The 23,225-nt window shown below is 33.9% G+C and overlaps 3 protein-coding genes across 3 annotated transcripts in view; all 3 read right to left on the bottom strand.

Annotated features, from left to right (window-relative positions):
* Positions 1-1,454, bottom strand: part of LOC111633555 (ribosomal protein S6 kinase delta-1-like) — a 7,383-nt gene extending 5,929 nt beyond the window's left edge. The window contains exon 1 of the mRNA XM_023378144.1: positions 1,409-1,454. Coding sequence (XP_023233912.1) covers positions 1,409-1,454 — 46 coding nt within the window. The remainder of the gene's footprint in view (positions 1-1,408) is intronic.
* A 2,674-nt stretch (positions 1,455-4,128) lies between these two features.
* On the bottom strand, positions 4,129-5,624 carry LOC111633550 (ribosomal protein S6 kinase delta-1-like). Its single transcript, XM_023378138.1, has 5 exons — positions 5,506-5,624; positions 5,345-5,434; positions 4,666-4,748; positions 4,506-4,601; positions 4,129-4,417 (listed from the first exon to the last, which is right to left on the bottom strand). Exons 2-5 carry the CDS (start codon positions 5,394-5,396, stop codon positions 4,307-4,309), a joined length of 342 nt encoding a protein of 113 aa, XP_023233906.1. The 5' UTR covers positions 5,397-5,434; positions 5,506-5,624; the 3' UTR covers positions 4,129-4,306.
* Positions 5,625-17,640: 12,016 nt separating this feature from the next.
* LOC111633556 lies at positions 17,641-18,237 on the bottom strand. The gene has a single exon (XM_023378146.1). It carries the CDS (start codon positions 18,235-18,237, stop codon positions 17,641-17,643), a length of 597 nt encoding a protein of 198 aa, XP_023233914.1.
* Between the last annotated feature and the right edge of the window lie 4,988 nt (positions 18,238-23,225).

Raw genomic sequence — 23,225 nt, forward strand, 5'->3', positions numbered from 1 at the left:
ACTACGCTCGTTGCTAAAGCTTGGTTTCGTCGCGGAACAGCGCATCAAATTGCGGCCGCTATTTCTGATATTATTTTTCTGCTAAAACTTCGTTGACCTTTGGAGACATCATTAATATAAATAATTTTTATGGCCGTTAAATAAGAAATGTTTCTTTCACAAGAAATGTATAAAATTACAGTACTAAACAGACGATAGGTCGCCTAACTCGCCGTAGCGTGACGCTAGACGGCGAAAAATATATATTTAATTATAATAAAGTTACAATAAATTAAGTTAATATATAATTATATATACAGTACCTAATTTATATATAATTAATATATAATTATATGTACAGTACCTAATTTATATATAATTTATATAATACTGTCCAGACGATAGAAATCTCTCCGTAGCGTGGCGCTACGGACGGCGGGTAAGTAGTTCGGCTGCCCGATGACGTTTTACGTATTATAGGAGTTATTTTTACCGTTGTTTACGGATAATGCCACAATTTTTATAGGAATCATAACTATAGGAAACGCTTTTATAGGGGGATCTACTGTACTAATATACTATTATTGGGATATACTAATATACTATACTAGCTGCAAGGACCCGCTTTGCTGGACAAAAAGTAACGATAGTGAAGATTAAGATAATTACATTATAGCCAATCTTACCCATTTTCACAGAATGCAAGAATTAGGTCCCCCCATTTCCAGACTAATTAGAGACCTGGTCCCGATTCTATTTCTGAACATCTCCTGTTCACGTCCAGTCAAACGAACTATTTTCAACGTTTCTGGAATGTTTACAATCGTTCTATAATCAAACCAATATTCGAATTTTATGTTCGAATTAAATTCGAACATAACATTCGAAATAGAAAACTACTTTCAGCCCCATATCTTCTGCACCCTCATAGCTATCGAGACGCAACCACCATAGTGCATGAATGGAGACTCGGGGCTACTATCACATACAAACACCATTCATGTGCGATGTGTAGTTTTGGCTGAAAAGTGAAATATAGGGACACACACGTCCATTTTTATATATATAGATTAATAATGTATTTTTTCGTACATAATCGGTTATCTGAAAAATTGATTTTCCGAACAACCCCAGTCCCCAATTGATTTGGATAATCGATGCTCTACTGTATATATATTGTTTATGCAAAATAAAAAATAATTTTAGATGATACGATAGCCAGGATTATTTTTTTCAAAAACAGGAAATTTTCGTTAGGCATCGACAAAAATTCAACCGGGGCAACATGCAACGTTGAGAAATTTCAAAATTGGATAGGTTAATTTCACCAAAAATGCATCATGGATTAGCTTGTAGTCGTGGCCAGTGAAGTTTGAAAGATTGTGCTCAAAACCAGCGATGCCAAAGAAGATTGGAGAATGAGACCCACCTTGAGTGTCAAAGTGATTCCACTTAGTGGTGAGTCTCCGAGACATAGTCTTGTCCCAAATATGGCCTTGCCATTTTACTTGTTTTATTAAAAATGACATTGGCACCAATACCAAAACTGTACATAATGAAAATCCTCAACACCACTATCACAGCTTTTGACATCAGATCGATTACGTGATGTCTCTGATATTACTCTTTTCCTTAGTGAAATAATTACAAATGTAAAATGTAGTCATTGAATGAAGGTTTCATACTTTATTGTTTCGTGTACATCTAAGATAAAATGATAATAATTTGAAATGATTGATCTATTCATTCTTGATGGCAGTTTCTGTACAGTGGAAGCATGCTTAACGTTCCAAATGCCATTGTTGAACTTCTACACTTACAGGATGGCAGTGCTGAACGTCCCACATTCACATTTTTGTGATAAAAATGTTGGCCCCATCAGATGTTTCTGGCACATCCTGTATTATTTCAAATATAATTTGATACTTATATGCAAATTCTGTATGCTTTCATGCAGTGTACATAATTCTTAACATTGAAAAGTAAGACACTAGATATTTATATTAATTGTTTAGATAGGATGATATAATCAATAAATCTTTTAGGATATGGAACTTCCTTACAGTATTTTAATTTAATCATATCAATTGTGACAATATATAGTTGAACAAACAATTTAGTCAAATAGAACTAAACACCTTAAATTAATAGTGAAAAAATTATATATATTATATTTATATTTTTCATCAGCAAGCCAGCATGATAAACTTGATACTTGAGATAGCCTTCTAACTAGATATCAAAAAGATTCAGATCTGATGAATAAGTTGGCCAGTGTCAAGTCTAGAGAAATTATCATCAAATTTTGAATATAATTGACATCCTCAGAGGGCAAAATGCACCAAATTGACCATGTGTCATTCATGCCAGAAATTACAAAATGAAATAAATTTGCAACACTGTAATATTTATGAACTTGATCATTTTTGAGTACAGGTCAAAAGTATCAAAATAGTCATCTCATTCACTAGTACTGCAATAAGGTATCAACCATCTTGTTGAGTGCATCTGTCAATCTCAAACTATGTCATCTTAGATTCCTTACATATACCTTTTTAGACATCAATATTCTTGAAGTGTGGAATTGGAATTGCTATGATTTTGATGGAACAGCTTTATCAACAGTGTACATTCCTTTTTTTGGTGGTGTTTTTTCTGGGAAAGAATTTTAGATGGTTAATCTTCAATGTTAGCTAGTTGTTGCTACTACAGATATTAATTGATTGTTTGGTTTCTAAGCAAAACAAAATGATACTCATACTTAATTGCATACTAATCATGTTTGAAAATGCTATATTTTTATTTTAACTGGTTGGTGGAAATATTTAGCTGGTGAATCAACCAGCAAAAACAAGCACTGTGATATCATTTCAATTAATTTCTTCTCCAAAGACTGGAGAGCAGGAAAACTTTAGAATTGTATATAACTAATTTACATAATTTATTTCATTTATCAATTAATGTAATGATTGGTCTGTTATGAAGTTTTTATCTTGCAATTAGAGTAAACATTTAAATGTTTATCACAAAAAATTGTACATTATCATGTTCTTGATAAATTTTATGAAGCTAAAACTAAAATTCATTGTTTTTTCAGAGATACTTGTTTCCAGAAAAACAAGCCATTATTATTGAAGAGATTCAACATCTGTTGCAATATGATACGTTAGCAAAGACAACTGCTGAAATTGCAAATGAAGTTACCAATTCAGAGTGTAAAAATGATTAGAATGATGATAGGGAATTTATTGTTAAGAAAAATGTGTAAAATTGTTAAATTTGAAGTTAAAATATATACATTGAGATGATGAATTTAAAATGTATAAAACTATGTTATTTTCTAATGTATGTAAAATTTAAAAAATTAAAATATATAAATGAATAACATTGCACAGATTTAAAAAAAAAATATTTTTTTAATTCTGATAAATGAATAATTTAGAGGAACAGAAAAAAAAATCATTTCTGTTTTTCTTACACAATGACAAGATTTAATGAAATAGTTACTCTTTTTGTAAATACATAATTTATCAAGCATAAATCTTAAAATCTAGTAAAATATAGGTTAAAAAGATGTGCTGTACAAATACATTTGATGGAAAAGTTTGTTTGCATTTTACATTATCCAAAAATGTGTGTGATGAATTAAGAAATAAATTATTGCTTTGGTTGTAAAAAACCTTTATAAAAATTAAAACTGAATGACAAAGATTTTGCTTAAAGAATTGTATTTTTAAATTGGAGTTTTAAACAAAACCAGGTGCATTTGAAAATGTTTATTTTGATTTCTTTTTATTCACATTGTGTTGAAAATTTCTATAAATTTATACAAGAGAACATTTTTTAAAAATTTCAAATAAAACAACTTGAATGTTCAAGAAACAATCAAAATCGCAATAACTTTGAAATTATCTTAATCCTTAACAATATTCAAAATTATTTTTTAATGAGAGAAATAACTTTACATAATATAAAAATTGCAAGCATTCTTGATACATTTGGTTTATAGTAAAGATTTTTGAAAATTTTCCTAAAGAATTCCCAAAAATTAAACTACTAATAAATAATTGTATTCTGCTAAGTTAAAAATATAAATTATTTATACTTTTTATAGTAAGAACATACAATAAAACATTGTCATTTACATTTGACATTTATATTTATTGCACAATGATTAAGATTTTCATTTAAATATGGATACAATAAATATTTACATACAAATTTATAAATGGTATACAGATGATCTGTGATCAAATTTCATGTATACTAATATATAATGTTTAAATCATACTAAACAGAAATGTGATGAATGTTTAAAATATTTTCTTCATGAATATACTTTATTCCAATTATATCCAAGGAAGAAGGGATGTGATTTGATATCTTCTACTCCATGTGGTCCAGAACCTAATCTCTCAGATACATTATACTTTAATAACTATAAAAAAAATTAAGTTTTGAAGCATAAATTCTCAACTTAATTTGTTTGAAAAATTGTTTTTAAAATTCTAAGTTAAAATTTTTACCTTTATTATTAAATCACGTGCTTCCACAGAAATGTGAGTGGGAATAGTAATGTTTGAATGGGCTGTAATTCCTCCAGGATGGCAAGAAACTAAAGTCTAAATATAATAGAATGCAATGTAGCTTCAAACATTAACAATAAATACTTTTGTTGATACTAACCCTTCCTGTTAATAATTCAAACATCAGTGCACCCACACTCCACCAGTCGCAAGCAAAAGTAACAGGAAAAATGCCCCCAACTTCTAAATATATATATTTTACATTAATAAACAATTTTTTTCACATTAAAAATTATTTACAAACATTTAAATAAAATAATTTAAATAGATCTTCTATTTTTATTTCTGTTTAGTTATTTTATCAACATCAAATAATAATAAAGAAAATATTTTATTTCAATGATACTTTGTATTTAAAGACTAAATCTAAACCTAAAAAATCTTTACATTTAAAGAGATTACTCATTATTAAAAATTCACATAACATTATAATATTTTAGCTAAAAATTTCCATTAATAATGTTAATTTTAACTCCTTTGTTAATCATACCCCATCTTATAAACAGCCAATATGAAGCTTTAATTTAACATTATTTTGATTGTTGAAGTTTTTTTGAAAATTTAATGAAGAAAAGTGATTTAATAACAAAACACACAAAGTTTTTTTTTATGTATTTAAAAAGATTTATAAAAATTTTGTTCTTTTAAAGGAAAAGCAAATAGTTATTTTTTATAGAAAAATACAAAATAAACAAACAGTTACTATGATCCTTATAAAATGTGTAAGTGTATAAATTCTAACTTTTGTTTTTGTAGCAGAACCACATAGTATTTGTTACCTGGAGCAGCATAAAGATTTTCTTTAGCATGCCTGTTGATGACTTGGTCCATACAATTCCAACTACTCTGATATGTCAATAATATATGACCTGAAGATATAATAAAAATTTTAAACTAAATATATTACCAATTATTTAATTTTTAAAAAAAAGATATTTACCTCTTTCTCCCAACAGAATATTATCTGGTCTCAAATCTCTGCAGAAAATATTATTTCTGTTATGTTATAAATTTATCTAAAATGTATTTTTAAGCAGAAAAATTTAAATTATTTTTTAATTTATTATAAAAATTAACAGACTAATAATAATTTAATATCATAATTCATGTTTTTATTGCAAAGAGTGACAGATAATCTTCAGACAGAAGACTAAAAGTATCTGTTTTAAAAGAGGCTTGTTTGAATTCAAACAAACATTCTTGGTAGAAGATTCTTAGAACATAGACATATACACTGCTGGCCATCCAAAATGCAACATCCTGAAGGAAGCATCCAAATCAAGTAAAATTTGCACCATGCATTTGTGGTGACGAGATATGCAAATGATTAGCATTTCAGCGCAGACACACATCACAGGCGCCTGTTGTGCCACCTGCAAGCACTATATAAAGAGAGAATAGAAGGCCGTTTTGAAGTACTGGAATTTTCTTTTGTGCATTTTTTTGGCGTAAGCAGCTTCAGTATGCCATGCAGAAGAAAACAAGCATCTTTTCAGCATGTTTCTGAATTAGACTGAGGAAAAATAGTTGCCTATAGGGATTGCAGATTATCCTTCAGAGAAATTGGTGATTGTGTCAGATGTAATCAAACAACTATGATGTTAATCTGTAACCGCTGGATGCAGGAGGAAATGACGGGACCGATTGCACCACTGTACATGATGACAGACATATCGTGCGCATGGCAGTGATGGATCGCTGTGCCACATCACAAACCATATCACAACAAATTTGGTCTGTTGCACAACAATTGGTGTCCACGCGTACCATTCGATGTTGTTTGCAGCAGAGTGGAATGTCTGCAAGGCGTCCATTGCTGCGTTTACCATTGAGTCAAAACCACAGGTGTTTGTGCCGGCAATGGTGCGATGAACGACAGACATGGACAACCAAATGGAATGACATTGTTTTCACTGACGAATCCCACTTCTGCCTGCAATACCACGATGGTTGGATTACAGTCTGGAGACACTGTGGTGAGAGACTGCTGAACTGTTTCCTTATGCATCGCCATACTGGTCTTAGACCCAGTATTATGGTTTGGGGTGGTATTGGATTCAACTCCCACACCCCCTAGTACGCATTGCCAGTACACTGACCAGACAGCGCTATATCTCTGAGGTGTTGGAGCCTGTTGTCCTCCCATACTTTCAGAGCTTGCCAATGGCCACATTCCAACAGGATAATGTGCAACCACACATGGAATGCATTGCTCAAGACTTCTTCTTCGCTTATCAGATTGCATTGCTGCCTTGGCCTCCTTGTTCTCCTGATCTCTCACCTATAGAAAATGTCTGGTCTATGATTGCAGAACAACTGGCCCGGGATACACCACTCACTGCTACACCAGATCAACTTTGGCAATATGAAGCAGCATGGAATGCTATACCCCAACATATCCAAAGCCTCTTTGACGCAATGCCAAGGTGTGTAGCAGCAGTTATAGCCAGCAATGGCAGTAACACTCCATACTGATTCCATCATCTTCCTCACTTCACAAGAGACTATATTTTCAATCATTTGATCTTTGTACAATGTGTTATCTCCCAAATAAATTTGGCTATGATATCTCTGGTCCTTCTTGATGTTGCATTTTGGATGGCCAGCAATGTACTTCTGAAGATGGATGTTTGTCAAAGTCCAAAAGTACTCAGGTGTATGACAAATAGTTAAAAAGAAGCAAGTATTCCAATAAAGCAGAGATAGTAGTTAATAAAAATTTCTTAAGAAAATTTCAAAAAACAATAAGAATCAAATATTGAAAATAAAGTACTATAAAACTTAGAAACAATTATTAAATAATTTTTAGTTCTTAAAATACTTCTAAATAGAAATATTCAACCAGAAATTATTTAAAAAATAATTCTTAGTGAGATCAAATTACTGTAATTTGTTTTGAATAGCCTACAATCACAAACCTGTGCAATAGCTTTTCCTTTCTCTGAACTTACCCAGTATTTTTAAAAATCATAAAAAATTCTTTTATGTGCCACACATATTCATATGCCATTGCAATTTTTCCAGAAACTACCAAAGACATGCATGCATATGCTTCATTGTTAGTTCACTCCCATTTTCAATGTGGCAAGCATATTTTGTATTTAATTTTTTGCAAGTTTCTTATTATTATTATTATATATTCATAGTCTGTCCAATGAAAGATGAACCTTTTAAAGTTATTTTTGATGCACGGTTAGTCAGTTTTATTGACAACTAAGATATATAACTATAACTAAAATATGCTAGTAGACTATAAACTCTTGTTCTTTTCATTGCTATAAAGTGAATTTTTAGAAATAAATTAATTATATATGTTTAAAACATTATTATTACTTTTACCACGTAACATTTTTTTGTTTACACACAACAATACTACTTTCTCCCATTTTGCCAAACTAAATCAAAACTAAAGTTGTTGTCATTACTATTTTGATTTATTTGCTTCATTTTTAAAATTCTACAGTGTAGAAATCTATTTCATTTTAATTAAAATAGCATTTTTATACAATTTAAATTATTATTAAATATCTTCAAATTTAGATTGCTTTTTCTGAAAGCTTAAGTTTATTAGTATACAAGGAACATCTTTTTGGCCTATCTTAGGCCAAAATCAGCTTGTATATTCAAATGTTTGAAAAATGGAACATCCATAATGAACAAATCAAATAATATTTACATTTAAAGTAAAATAAAAGTAACAATAAAATATTTTATATATCTAGAGTCTTCCAAAAAGAAAGCTACCATTTTAAATAATTGTAAATATGTTAATTATCTGAGAAAATTGTAATGTACATTAAAACATTTGAAAAATGTACAAGTTTCAGATTTACCCATTACAGTTTCTCAAAGTGTGCATCTTATGTCACAAGACACACATCCAGCTGATATTCAAATTCTTCCTACACTTACTATAGCATATCTGTTTTCACTCCTCACAGCTGCCACAATCCAACAGCTCCTGCAGGTTACTCATGTTGGGCAACAATGAACGATTCCAACTTTGCAAACTATAGAACACAAAATGCCTTTTCTGTTGTGGCATCATCATTTTTGTTTATGGTACTTCCTAGAGGTAGTAGACAACATGTTTGAATGCAGATGGGAGATGAAAAGCAGATAGTTACTCTATCGACTGGTGTGCATCATATACTTCTCAGATAATAATTAACATAATTACAGTAATTTAAAATAATGACATTCTTTTTGAAAGATCCGATATATATATATATATACATACTTATTTTGAGTAGATCTAATTATTTATAATTTTCATATATAATTACTCATTAGTATTATCTTCTAAATGTTCAACTATTACAGTATTTGACAGTTAAAAATAAAATTACTCTGAAATAATCAGTTGTATATCACTACCTGAAAAACCACTTTGTTCTAGTAATACTTTTTTAAATTTTGAGAAACTGTTTAAAAGTTTAAGAGAAGTACCATATTTCTGCATGTATTTTTCGCATCCATATTTTCAAGAAATGTTTTTTGGGAAAACACAATATTCAAGTATTTTTCATGTGGAAAATGCAAGATTTCTCACACTGAACTGTCTCACACTGAAATAGGACATGAGTCAGCCAACAAGAATTTTTATGGTAAGTGCTTTGTTTAGCCTCATTTCCTTGTATAGGCTTAACTGTATGGTATCTTTGTACTTGTTGGAGGCTATGAGGGTGGGGATACATCTGTGGATGGGGAATAAGGGTAGTTGTTAATTGTGATGCTTTATACTTGGTAGCATTTTAGTAGCTTCCTTAGGGTATGTCCTATGTGGCAACATCCAGTGACCGCAAGCGGAAAGAATCTTTGTATGCACATACAACTTGCAAGCAACTTCAGTCCAGAGTGTATGTGTGTTGTTTACAAACTGGTGGCGAGACAATTTTGTTGAATGCTTGCTATGGAAAATATGAAAAAAAAAATCCCTAAAACCAATCCTAGATCAAAATCTGTACCCTGGTGGAATGACGGGCTCACTGACCTCCGAAAAATGAACACTTACCTGCGAAGACGATATCAAAAGTGTCGATATGAACCGAATCGTGCTATATATAAGCAAGAATATTATGCACATCAAGTTGTCTATAAAAAAGAAATAAAGAACGCTAAAATACAATCTTGGCGTAATTACTGCACTGCTGCCTCATCCAATCCATGGGGATACCTTACAAAATTATGTACGAATAAGTTACGAAAGCAGCAAATATTAATANCTTAACCTAGATTATATATTTTAATTTATATGAATGTTTAACGGAATAATATACAGCCTATGTCCACCCTGAAGTTCCATTCTAAATATTGGTGAAAGAATTTTTGAAATCGGATGAGTAGTTTCGGAGATTACCCGTACATCCAAACTTACAAACATTACCTCTTTATAATATTAGTATAGTTTTCTTACTCAATATATTGTGATTCGATGGAATGTTGTCTGTTATCATAAACTAATAAACAGAATATATTTTTTTCTTGTCTTTTTATATGTATGACCGATTTATCAAAGACTCTTATCACTTTTGACCCGTGAATTTTTTCACTTCGTTCTCTCTCTCTTGTTTATACTCTGCTTGTTGCGCATTACGATGGTCTTTATCTAACATCGCAAAATTCTCCAATTCGCGTACAATTAAGTTCACATTGGAATAGTGACTACATCCATTCGAACAAATGCAATTTTTTACAAAAGTTTTTTCTTTCGTTATTAACGTGCTGTCTCTAACCTTTATTTGACTAATTACTGTCATAGACTATTGATTATGTCCGGTACAAATGAAGATAGTTATTAATGGGAACATATCAAATGCAATAAGAAAGCAATAAATAAATAAATTCCGTCGACCACCATATTTTCCCTATGTTACATTAAATTAACAAAACATAAAAACTAAAAAATCTTTTCCCTCGATCTCTATTCAAGTTTTTTTTTTTTTTTTAAATTAGACAAATATTACCTGAAATCGTCATTGTTAATATTAATAAATAAATGATAAATTATCTTATGTACTGTACGTAAATATAAAGTTTAAATTAGGTTATATGTTAAGGTTAAGGTTAGTTTATATGTAAAGTTATATGTAACTATAAGGTTAGTTTATATGTAAATTATTCTGATTTTAATTTGTTTTTATTATCAGAAATGCCTGGAGACTTCAAAAACATGTTAAATTGAAATAATTGGATTTTCTTCTGCACGTTGACAATTTATTGAAGAATTACATTTAACTGATCGTTATAATTCTTATTTGATGTATAACAAATTGGTATAATTATATCAATATACAAAATTGGTTGGTATATAAATTTTTATTTGTAATTTGTAGAATTCTTCTACTCAATTTCTGGATAATGCCTAATTCTCTGAAATAAATTCATTTTGTTTAGTCAAAATAGCTAAAATGGTTTGTGCGTAATTATTAATTTCTTTCAATTAAAGACGTAAATTTTTTAAAAATCTTTGTAAATAAGAAATAAGGATTTAATTAAAAAGTTGATTATTTTCAGTTATATTTAATTACGACACTAAGGCTAAGGCCAAGACTCCACTAGTGTAAAAACCTTCGCCAAAAAACTTTTAATCACGTGACCTATTTACGTTTGCGTCTGGATTGCGAGGTCCGGCTAGCGAAGTTTTTACGGCGACGGTACTATCGAAGTTATAAAGATGTGACCGTAGGGTCGGTGTCTCTTTGACACCACGTCAGGAGACCTGAATCTGACACCACCGAGTCTCGCAGGACTCGGAAATCGCAACGTTACATCACGCGAGCGGTAACGGGTGAGCGATTATATTCGGAGTAGAGGTGAGGAGAGAGACGAGGAAGTAATTTAATCGGATTCCATGGTTGCTAACAATTAACAATTTTAATGAAACTAAAGGAAATACAAAGATAGTCAAATTCGGTCAGAGTTCCCCTATTCAAGAGAGGCCCGTCGAGAGAGAGAGTTTACAACGAATCGCGGGTTGATAAATACCTTGTCGATGGACTGTTCTTTTCACTAGTTCCGAATCTTTTCCGTTCACTGGTGTGGAGGCACGGAGGAGTGTAGAGGCTTAATCAGGGACGATTTTTTTTTCTCGGGTATCATCCTGGGTCACGGGGTTAATCCTGGGTCACGGTTTTAATTCTGAATCACGACTTTAATTCTGGAGGACGACTTTATTGGGCGGACTGTTTGAAGACGACTTTTGTAGAGAGACTTTGGATGACGACTGACCTCGGGGTCTTTTTCCTTTTCTCTTGTNTCCATCAAATATCTTGGAGTTTGGCTGGACTTCAGACTTGGGTGGGATGAACACATTTCGTATGTTGCCAAAAGGACTTCTTTCATTTTTCAAGCTTTCTCTGAAATAGCACATAAAAACTGGGGTCTATCTTCTGAGGCAATTAGTATCATCTATAATCAAATTTATATCCCCATCATTACATACGGTTGCTGCAGTTGGGGTAAAGCTATTCACAAAGTACATCTTAGTAGAAAATTGATATCATCTCAAAGGAAAGCTCTACTTTTATTAACTAGGGCATACACCGGACAGCTCCTAACTGTAGTTTGCAAATAATTTCCAGAAAGCCACCAATAACTGAGATTATTCAAATGGAATATAATCTTCAACAGCTCAAAATGGGAAATGATATTTCTACTTCCACATGTGACTTCAGTTACAGCATTTATGAACATCCAAGTCCCATCCACACCAGTCTACCGCCTAACAGCAACAATTTTATTAGTATTGATTCACCCATCTTTTCTGATTTACAGATATACACTGATGGCTCTGGCATAAACGACTCTATTGGATGTGCTTTTGTCGCATATTGTAACGAAGTAGAATTTTACAACCAGAAAGGGAAATTACATAAACTTTGCACTGTATTCCAAGCTGAATTATTCGCGATCTACATAGCTACCCAATGGACTGAGCACAATTTTACTAGAAAGAACATCCACATTCTTAGTGACTCTTTCTCTGCCATACAGGTCATTTGCAGTAAACAGTTACATCCGATTGCCACAAATATTCGCAACCTAATTAATATTTCTCATAATAACTACATCATTTCTTGGACCAAAGGACACCAAGGTATGGTAGGAAATGAACGTGTAGATAAACTAGCGAAGGAAGCTGCTACTGACGATTCATTAGACACCATATATAATAAGATTTGCAGAAGAGGAATTAAAAAACTATTATATGATGATCTTTTAAACCGATGGCAACTCAACTGGGACTGCAAACATAATGACACGACTTTTAAATTCATACCTAACATCAAGGAATATCATAATAAATATAAATGGGTAATTCCAAGTTTCCCTCCTTACTCAATTTCTTACCGGACATGGCAAATTTTCAAATTATCTACATCGATTTGTGAATAAGCAAAATGATCTGTGTGCCATATGCGGACAACCGGACAGCGTCGACCACTATCTTTTTACCTATCTTTTTATCTTTTTACCTCTCGAAAGAGAACGTTTAGAACTAAAAACCATTGCTCATCGATATAACCTCAACTGGCCATGCAAACATGAAGATCTCATAAAAAATAAAGAAATTTTTTCTTCCTTTCTTCTACTAGTTAAACGCCATGAAACTATAGCAACCTACGCAACTAGGGAATAATTCTTGATTTCAACCACTTTTATCTTACTTGATAAACTTGTTTATTTTCTTGAAAACTTCTTGTAGTCTTGTTCTTTTATTCGGTTTCTGAAAGTCCTATTATTATTGTTGGGTTCGCTATATTCGACATAGTTTTGAGGTTAACTCTCTTGCATTTTCTGTCGTCAATTGTTAACGACCGTTTTCTTACATTTGCCACTTTACTGAATTGTCAGAGGCTTGACAGATGAAAATGTTTTACTACCATAAAAAGGCTTCGATGGATACGTGATTATTAAAAACATCCAACATACTTTAATCACTATGCCTCATCTATGACCTTTGTGTTCAGTCAACGTGTTAATTATCTTCATAATAATCGAATACATCACTCATCAGTTCGCAAAAAGAATTGCAAAGTCTCCTGGCCAAATAAATTGCTTCAGTGCAGAATCATGGATGTCTTATACACATTGTCTCTGACGTAGATACGTGAATTAACATAAGATATCTTGGATACATTGTCTGTACCGCAGACACGTGACTTTTATAAAAGAAGTGTGGATTATGGATATCTTGAAAACATTGTTTGAGCTGTAGACAGGTGACCTTAATTGAATCTTGTGTCCTTATTCTAAACCGTTTGCTTTCTCTGCGCCTCTGCTGCAATATGTGTTTTCTCCATTTGAGAAAGGACATGACATTTGAATACAGCCTATTTGCTGTAATGATAGAGACATGCTAGGCAATTATTTGAGCCCATCTTGTAGTAATAATCAATGCCTACCGCAAGTCTAAGGAAACTTTGCATTGATGTGACTGGATAAGACCATTATCGATGTGATTGGATAAGAATACGCCGCTGGATTAGAAAAGCAGTGTACAACTTTGCGACTTGGCTTCATAAACTTTTGCTGGTTGATAGTCTGAGTGAGTGATCTAAACATCTGTGTGATAAGAATACACCACCCAACCAGGAAAATACTGTGCAACATGCAACTTGGTTCCATAAACTAGTGATGGTCGATAGTCTGTGTTATCTAAACATCTGTTATGAACTATACACGGCTTCAACATTGATGAGCTTCGACAAAACTTACCACCAAACTAGAAAAACTGTGCTGTGGACACTCGGCCTCAAGATTTCATAACATTCTGTTTGTATTACGATTAGAATTCAACACGCTCAGTTTATTGTTATATAGCATAAGTTTAGTTTTAAGTTAGTTTTAGTTAATTTTCGTTCACCTCTATTTTATCTTATGTACTGTACTTTCTTTTTAATAACCTGCATGACAAGCTGTAAGATTATATCTATATTGGTACACCCAACACCTGTATAACCATTTCTATTCATTACCATAGTATCGATTTGTAAAATTCATACTCATATTGTACAACTTCTTTACTTTGTCTTCCTACAATTTGTCAAGCGGTTTTATCCTTTGTAAATTATATTTTCATATAAAAAATTGTATATATATTTCTCAGCTATGTATAATACGGTACTGGGAACGCACCTGCAAGGTGCGTAATAAAGAATAAGTAAGTAAGTAAGTAAGTAATCTGCTTCCTCATTGCCCCGGGTGCCGCTGTGTCCCCGGACCCAGGCAAATGATAGGTTGACGCCATTTAAACTCCTTATCTTTTCGTGAATAGTCCTAGTAGTGTGGCATTTAGTGTGATAGGAATTAATCCTTTTAAGAGCAGTTTGACTGTCCTTGCAAATCCGAATATTTCCTATGATTGTTTTGACTCTTGGATATATGTGATCGCTCGGAGAATGGCAAAAAGTTCCGCTTCTGGAACCGTGCAGTAACTAGCCAATTTAAAACCAGTATGATGATGAAGTCTCCTTGCCTCTTATTTGATGTACGAAAGACGCACCCACGTATCCACTTGTTTTGATCCATCTGTAAAGATTAGATGGGTGGGTTGTGGATCTTTATTGATGTTTGTGATTGTGATCCTTTGATTGTTAGTCGGATGGACCATAAGAGGGGTGTTTGTAAATTTTTGATGATGAACCAATGTCGTGAGGAATTCATTGCTAAGATTAGGTAGACACCCTATAACAGCATACTTCTTAAGATCGTCTGTACCTTCCTTGGTATGTTTAATGTTGTTGAGTATCCAAGACCACGTAGTAAACTTAGCTTTTAAGTACAAGGGCATTATACCAGAGAGAGTCTGCAGAGCAGAATTAGATGTAGTTCTGTATGCCCTACAGATCCTTAGTAGTAAAGGGCGTTGAATTGTCTGTAACTTCTTTTTGAAGTATGCTTTTTCTACCTCCATTCCCCAAAACGGGGCCCCATACAAGACCATGGGTTCCACACAGGCTTTGTAGAGTGATTTGAGTGCTTTTTGGTTGAAACCCCAATTTTTTTGTGCAATACTAAGTAATGCATTGGTTACTTTACTTGCTTTACTTTTTGCATAATCCAAATGTTTCTTCCATGTAAGACTTTGATCAATCACAATACCCAAGTATTTTATTTCTTTCTTATTCTTAATTCTGTGTCCATTGATGTTGATATTAAAGGCTTTTTGAAGCGGTTTGCCCTTTGATATGACCATATTTTCGCATTTTTGGTAATTAATTTCCAATTTATACTTTTGGCTCCAATTATAAATATTCTTCAACAGATTATTCGCCTTTTTTTGTAATTTTTCCCCATTTTGATGGGATGTTAACAAAACAGTATCGTCTGCATATCCTAATAATTTCCAATTGTCATTGTCGTTTCTATTCAGATTTAAAAGGTCATTGTATACTATGTTCCACAGGTCTGGACCAGACCGAGACCCCTGCGGACAACCTTTGGTCATCAGTCTGACAGTATTGCCCCATTGGTTATATACTCCCACTGTCCTGTCTTTTAAGTAGTCTTTCAGAATTTGATACAGATTATTTGGACAATTTGCCATCCTCAGTTGTTCAAAAAGTGCCGGCCACCATAAGGTATTAAAGGCATTTTTGAAGTCTATAGTTACTATTAAAGAATGTTGCCCTTGCTTATGTGCCTCCCTGATGTCATAAAGTAGTGTGTGTATAGCATGGTAAGTTGATCGGTCTTTAACAAACCCAAATTGAAGTTTGTTTATCCAGTTTTTGGTATTCAGATGGTAATTAATGCGGTCAATTATAAGGCCATCGAGAATTTACCCAGGCACTGACAGGAGGCTAATTGGTCTAAAGTTGTTTGGTGCAACGGTCCCGTCAGAACTAGTCTTCGGGATAAAATTTATAGAAGCTTTTTTCCATATTTTTGGAAATCTTCCAGTCTCTAGACATTTGTTGTAAATGTAAACGAAAGCTATTGGTATTGCTCTAAATTAGTGTTGTAACGAATAGTATATTCGGCCTCAGGCCGAATACCATATATTCGGCCAGGAGCGTAGCCGAATAGCCGAATATTCGGCCAAACTATTCGGCTCGATTAATGCACGTACGAAAATTGGTGTGAAAACCGCATTATGGCAACGATCCTGCTCTCTATTAGCCCGCTGTCACTACGCTTCGCCAATCGCGTTAATTCTTGGCAGTTGTAGCAAATAGACAAGAGTGTCAGAAAAGTATGTGATAAATGATGATATCAAATGTGGATAAAAATGAAATGACCTACACGTTTAAATAACGGGAAAAGAACAGAGAAGGACCGCGAAGTGAAAATGTGAAAATAAATAAGAAATTAAGCTGATAACATAATCGAACAAGTCGAGGCAGCTTATTGGCACGAAATTTGCGGCTGTCAATGCCAAACAATTGTTGTCATAGACTTCGGAAAGCTAAATGCTTGTAATGAAAGTCACTTAGAGTGCACGGGCGAAAGCCTGGGGCCGTTCGGGCTATCAAGCTGTCTCGAATCTGTGAAGTCATAACCGTGACTTATATTGATGTCCTATTGTCCCTTTTCTCCGTTATCACCAGACTGTCACGTACAGTAATTGTAAAATGGGAACTCTACGACGGAAAAATGACGAATCGAAACTATCGTGAGCGCGTATTATGATGTATGCACAGGCATACGTGGATTAGAGCGAAATAGGATAGATCCTCTATCGAAAGAGAAAGGGAAGAGCAAAGACTAGCGCTTAAAAAGGATAGGCAGGGTCAGACCCTCAGATGTGCGAGGATTCTCCAACGAATAGGTGTGTACGTGTGCTGATCTTTGTAATTATAAATTGTGAATACATGTGACTAATATTATTATTTTTTCTATTTTATGCATGTTACAAGTTATAAATAAATGTAAACAAACAACACTAACTCGATAACATTAAATCTAAATATAATTATAAGAAAATGATTAATTTAGTGTTTATGTTATTTATTACTCCTGCTTTAAGGTATTCGATATTCGGCCGAATAGTGATTAAATATTTGGTATTCGGCCGAATAGTGAAAAATAGGCCGAATAGGCCGAATACCGAATAGTAACCGAATATTCGTTACATCACTACTCTAAATGCCTGTTTCATTATTTCAGGAGTTATCCCATCTATACCAGGTGCTTTTTTCTTTTTTATCGACATTATAGCCATCTCCACTTCTGTGAATGTAAAGTACCTGTCTTCGTCTGTATTTGGGATGTTTTCCATGTCTGCTCTAATACATTTCTGTGTTGAGTTATCTTCCTCTTCATTGTCCCTCGGAAAATGTGTTTTGAGTAGATAGTCTATAGTCTCGTCATAGTTCTTTGTGTAAGTACCATCATTCTTTAGTATGTTAGCAGGGATATCACTAGTGACTTTTCGTTTACGCACCACATAATATGGTTCGCTCCAAATATTTTGCTTTCCTGCACGAGTGCAAAACTCTTGCCATGCCTTTGAATGTGCTTTGTTGATATTATTCTTGAAATCCTTAAAGTTTTGTAGGTATTCTTGTCTTCTTATTGACTTAATATCAGGATCTCTTTCCCGTTTAAATTTCCTTTGTAGTTTGCGCACCTGTCTTCTTTGATTTGTTAATTGGTCATTCCACCAGTGAGCTTTTGTCTTTCTGGTAGTATTAAATTCTGTTGCATGATGAAAAGCTTCTATCATAGAGTGCGTCAAGTGTTCCGCTAAAGTATCGACTTCGTTAATACAGTGGATCTCACGAGAGGCTCATAATTCACTGAAGTGTTGCCTAAAAGATTTCCAGTCTGTGCGGCCTATGGTTCTTGTCTCATCCATAATTGCAGGAGTATTATTTAGATTCCAAACGATGTACCGATGATCGTTTGCACTGATGTCTTCTATGGTCTCACATGAGGACACAAAATGTAACGCATGCCTGTTCGCAAAACACACATCAACCTAACTCTCGCCTCTGTCCGAAAAGAAGGTTGACAAGTCGCTGGTATTGCAAGAGACCATTCCATGTGTAGAGACGAAGTCCATAACCAGTCTTTCCTTAATGTCTTCAATGGGGCTGAACCTTACTGGTGACTTAGCATTACAGTCACCAGCGATGATCCAAGGGAATTTATTTAATTCCATTCCGATGTTATCAAGTTTTTGGAGAAGGTCTTCAATTTTCATGAAAGGTGAACAATATACAGACAAGAGATATAATGAACTCCTATTGTGCACGATGTGGACTGTAGTGATGCACTCTGTACTGTATACCGAGCCAAAATCCATATTTGTGTGTTTATTTGAAAACAGAATACCAGTCTTAGGGTTGTTGTACAGGTTCTTTGGTGGATGTACTTTCCACATGTTATACTGTACCTTGCGATGTTGCCTTGTATATTATACGGCTCCTATAGAAGTACCAAGTCTGCTTTTTGTTCTTCAACTGTTTTAATCAACGCTGATGAAGCTGCTTTGCTTTTTTGAATATTTATTTGAATAATTTTAAGATTGGAGCCAGATTTAATATTATGTTAGTAATTCAAAGTGCCGTTGTTTGTCAGAGTATTTAAACTGGTGTAATTATAGGCCATAGTCCGTTTGTTGAATTATCTGTAGTTTCAGTTTTTTTAAGATGTGGCATTGTTGGCTATATGCATTATGATTCGTTGACACTTTCTTTGTAGGGGGTTGCTCTTTGTTGTATCTCAAACAATTGACACAACACGGCGTCGTTTTTCTTTTGTTGCATTCGTTGAAGGCATGTTCCTTGGTACAATGGCTGCAATGTTGGTTTCCAGAGCAGTCGCTGGCAAAGTGGTTAAATCCTGTGCAACGATAGCACCTAATAATGGAAACGAAGTCGTCCGCTTTGACATTTTCCCAATCTAGGTCTAAATCTTTATGACTGATAATAATGTTCCTGATATTTGAGGAGACTGATAAAACGACACTTCTGCAATTTTCACGAATTTTGCCTTTTTTAAGTATTGTACTGATTTGACAGTTTTGTAGGAAGTCTTCTTTCGTGATTAACCCCCTATATCATTTTGTTTGAATACAGTTTCAACTAATTGGTCGTCTTGCATAGAGTTCTGGACATTTAAGAGAATCACACGTTGCCTCCTACCCTCCGTTGTGTGGCATTTGATTTTCTCTTTTAATGTTGTGATACTATCAATGGCTTTTTGGAGTTTTTCTCCCTCTGAGTTGTTCCCAACCCTAAAGCAGGCTCCATTGTTCTTGACTCTTCTTATGGCCTTTACTTTTACCCCTATGTCAGAAGGCTTAACCTCCTTCATAATGGTTGAAAGAATTGTGTCGATATCGGTAGGCTCACTGTTATTATCATGTTTTGGATACACCAAGACGGCCTGGCTACCACCTAATTTTTCATTAATGATTTTCGATGTATTTGATTTGTTGATGTTTTTGGTAGTATTACTGGGTTGTCCATACTGCTTGACAATCTGTGCATATGTTTTTATTGGCTGTTCAGTGGTTTTGTGGCTTTCTGCTTCCTTACGTAGTGAGTTGATAACTCCTACTACTTCATATAAGCATCTGAAGAGATGTGTGGTATAATCTCCTATTTTAATTCTTTGCTTAATCGTAATTCCCCTCTTTGAGTGCTTAGGAGAGATGTCCATGATACGGCCCAGAAGCAGTCTGGCCTTTTTTAAGATATTATCTTCGTTTTGCTTGTATGTGTATTCTTGTAGGAGAAGACGTAGTCGATGAATGTGGTGTAAAATCTTCAAGCGGCTCAATCACAACCGCTGGGTTCACAGATACCCCAGAACCGTCTGAGGCCAAATTAAGAGAGGTGTCGTCGTTCATGATGACTAATGAAAAGAAATAAAACCCTACCCTGTGCCTAACGTATGTACCTACTGTTGAAATCTACAAGATTGGGTGTAAAGAACGGCACTTAGACCCTATAAGACTCCGCAATGAGGAGCGAGACGCTAAACAATGCAGAGGGGATAAGACAGTAAAAACCAAAAACCCACCTTGAAATAAACTATTTGGCTTAGATACAGTTGTCCTTCAAAACCACCCTTGAAAGCTGTAAAACTCCAAAAGGAAAATTAGAATAATTATGAAAATATAAAATAATAATTGAAATAAAATTGCGCCAAAGCCGTAGCCCTTAGCCTCTTGCCAAGTGTCCTTAAAATAACAGTAGAATAAAATAAAACAACCGTCAAGGCGGCAAAACCCGTGAAAAGCCGGAAAACCCTGCTGAGTAACGAACAGACTAGTAGCGATCCGAACGAACCGGATTAGGGCGAATTAGAGTAGATCGCATTTTACGACCGATACTCCAGACGAAAACGGTCGATAATTTGAAAACAATCAGAGGTAGGAGTATGAAATTTATACCCTGGATAGGAAATAATATATCTAATATAACTCCCAACTTACAAAAGGTCCAACAAAAGGAGGCACGTCAGCGATACCCGAAACGCAAAAGGATCGACACGATATCTGGCCAAAATGTGGGCCAAACATAATTAAAGATGTTTGGCCCACATTTGCCTTTTTTAAGATATTATCTTCGTTGACACCAAAAACCGAACCCCTCCAAGAACCAGAAAACTGGCCCAGATTGGGAAATTAGAACCCGAGAAAAAGAAGTTAATACAACGAACAAGTTTCAAAGAGTAGACCTAAACGACCGTTCACGACGAAAATCGCAAATAACTTCTAAACTAATAGAGCCATCGACTCAAAAATTACACACCTTATACCTAAAACATCAAAAACAAACTACCCAAACGACGGCTTGCACAACGACGCAGAAAGCCCGCAATCAGCCCGCTATACGCAAAACCTCGAACAATTATAACTATCCGAAAAATAGGCCCACCATAAAATCGACGACGAAATTAGGATCGGAAAATAAACTAGAAAAAGCGGTAAAAAGCAAAATACTGTAAGTAAAACCAAAACCTAGAAAAACGAATCGACATTTAAAAGTTGACCGTTGTAACGGTTATCTGCCGGCGGTCGAAAAACGGCCGTAATACCCAAAATAATGGGTCCACCGCTGCAATCTCGACGGATTATGAAACCAGACAGTTTCAGCAACCCTTATCCGATCACCGGACGTCTGTCAGACGCCCTGCGTCAGTTTTTCAGCTGCATTTTTTTCGAAATTTTTCAAAAAATTTCAAAAAATTCAAGTTCTAAAAATTTTTTCAGCTGCAAAAAATGCAATAAATAATTTTCTTATTGCGCGCCAACTTTACTCGGAAAAAAAATAAAAGAAAAATGCCGGCGTCTCACAGAAGCCCCGCGACCGTTCGGCAAAAAAAATTCCGCAGAAAAACACGATTGCGAGAATCACTATTGATCATGACCATCGTGCGCATATGTATTATATTCTAGTTTTTCAGCGATCGCAGCTTCGATTCGCTCTTTTGTAGGTCGATTGACTTTGTTTAAGCCAATACGTGTTTTGTTACCACCCCTGGGCCATAAATATTTCGGTAATTACACTCCTCTGCCATTTACAGTAAATCAAACAGTTGGTTGAACACAATCAAAGGGAAACTCCTTCTAAAGTTTTATTGGGTATCTTTTGTCTTTGTTGACATTACTGTAATAATCACAGACTTGTGAAAGGAAAAATTGCCACGAAAAGTCACGCCTCCAACCTTCGAAGTAAAATGTAAACAATCACAATAAATTCGCTTTTTAAATCGTTTTTTAGCTCTAAACAACTAATTTAACGTTTTTGACATTAAATTAGGCAATTCAACAATATTTAGGAATGTAAATATGTTTTTAAAACTATCTAGCAATAAATATTCCCAGGAAACTCTACATCCCTATAGTAAGTGTATGAAAGATGTTCTTGCTGTTAATTGGCATTAAAATCTTTATTTCTACGCCTATTACGCTCTAATTGGTAATTTATATTATGACAGAATCAACTTTCAACGAATGAGAGTGTTTTCAGAGCCATCTGGTGTGGATTTTCCCGCGAAGAACCAATCCACGTGATCAAAGTCAGAATGTAAACAAACATTACAAAATTGCTATATTCTATATTTTAGAGCGTATTTTTACTAGTTTGCATGTTATTTGACTTTACTTAGATAAGAAGATTTTTTAACAAAAACTTTCAGCTAAAAAATTAACCGGGAAACTTATTACTTCCAGATGTTGCGTAATCGCAAAAAAATTAACTGATCGCTTATTATAGTTAATTATTGCATAAAGTGTAGAAAAAAATGTATAAAAGGTGTCAAGTATTTACTATTTGAAGCAGAAATATATATTGATAAACTTTGCAGCATTGCTTCACGATAACAATTGACTTCTCTCCCTGCTAAGTAATTTGAGAAGTAGTGTGAATTATGGCAATAACTTCTCCCCCGCTCTAGATAGAGAGCTGAAGTTTGTTTTGTTTAAAAGAAAACAGGTGTGTCTAGCTAACAAATGTTTCAAATTAAACAGAACGTTTACAGATTTTTAAATTTTTACTTTTTTCCTAAAAAATTTAAAATTTTTATTACATTTAATAATCGTAAACTGTGAGACATTTGCGGCAAAAATAATGAAAATGGGCGATTCTAGCCCGATTTTAAAGCGAGATATCGGAATTTATTATTACACTCAGCGAAGTCTTATACTCTGCGAGAAATCGCGTTTGTCCACGCGATAAATAACAGCGACAAAAATTT

This window comes from Centruroides sculpturatus, unplaced genomic scaffold (genome assembly GCF_000671375.1).
Source record: "Centruroides sculpturatus isolate CEXI.00-Female unplaced genomic scaffold, Cexi_2.0 scaffold749, whole genome shotgun sequence".
Taxonomy (NCBI): domain Eukaryota; kingdom Metazoa; phylum Arthropoda; class Arachnida; order Scorpiones; family Buthidae; genus Centruroides; species Centruroides sculpturatus.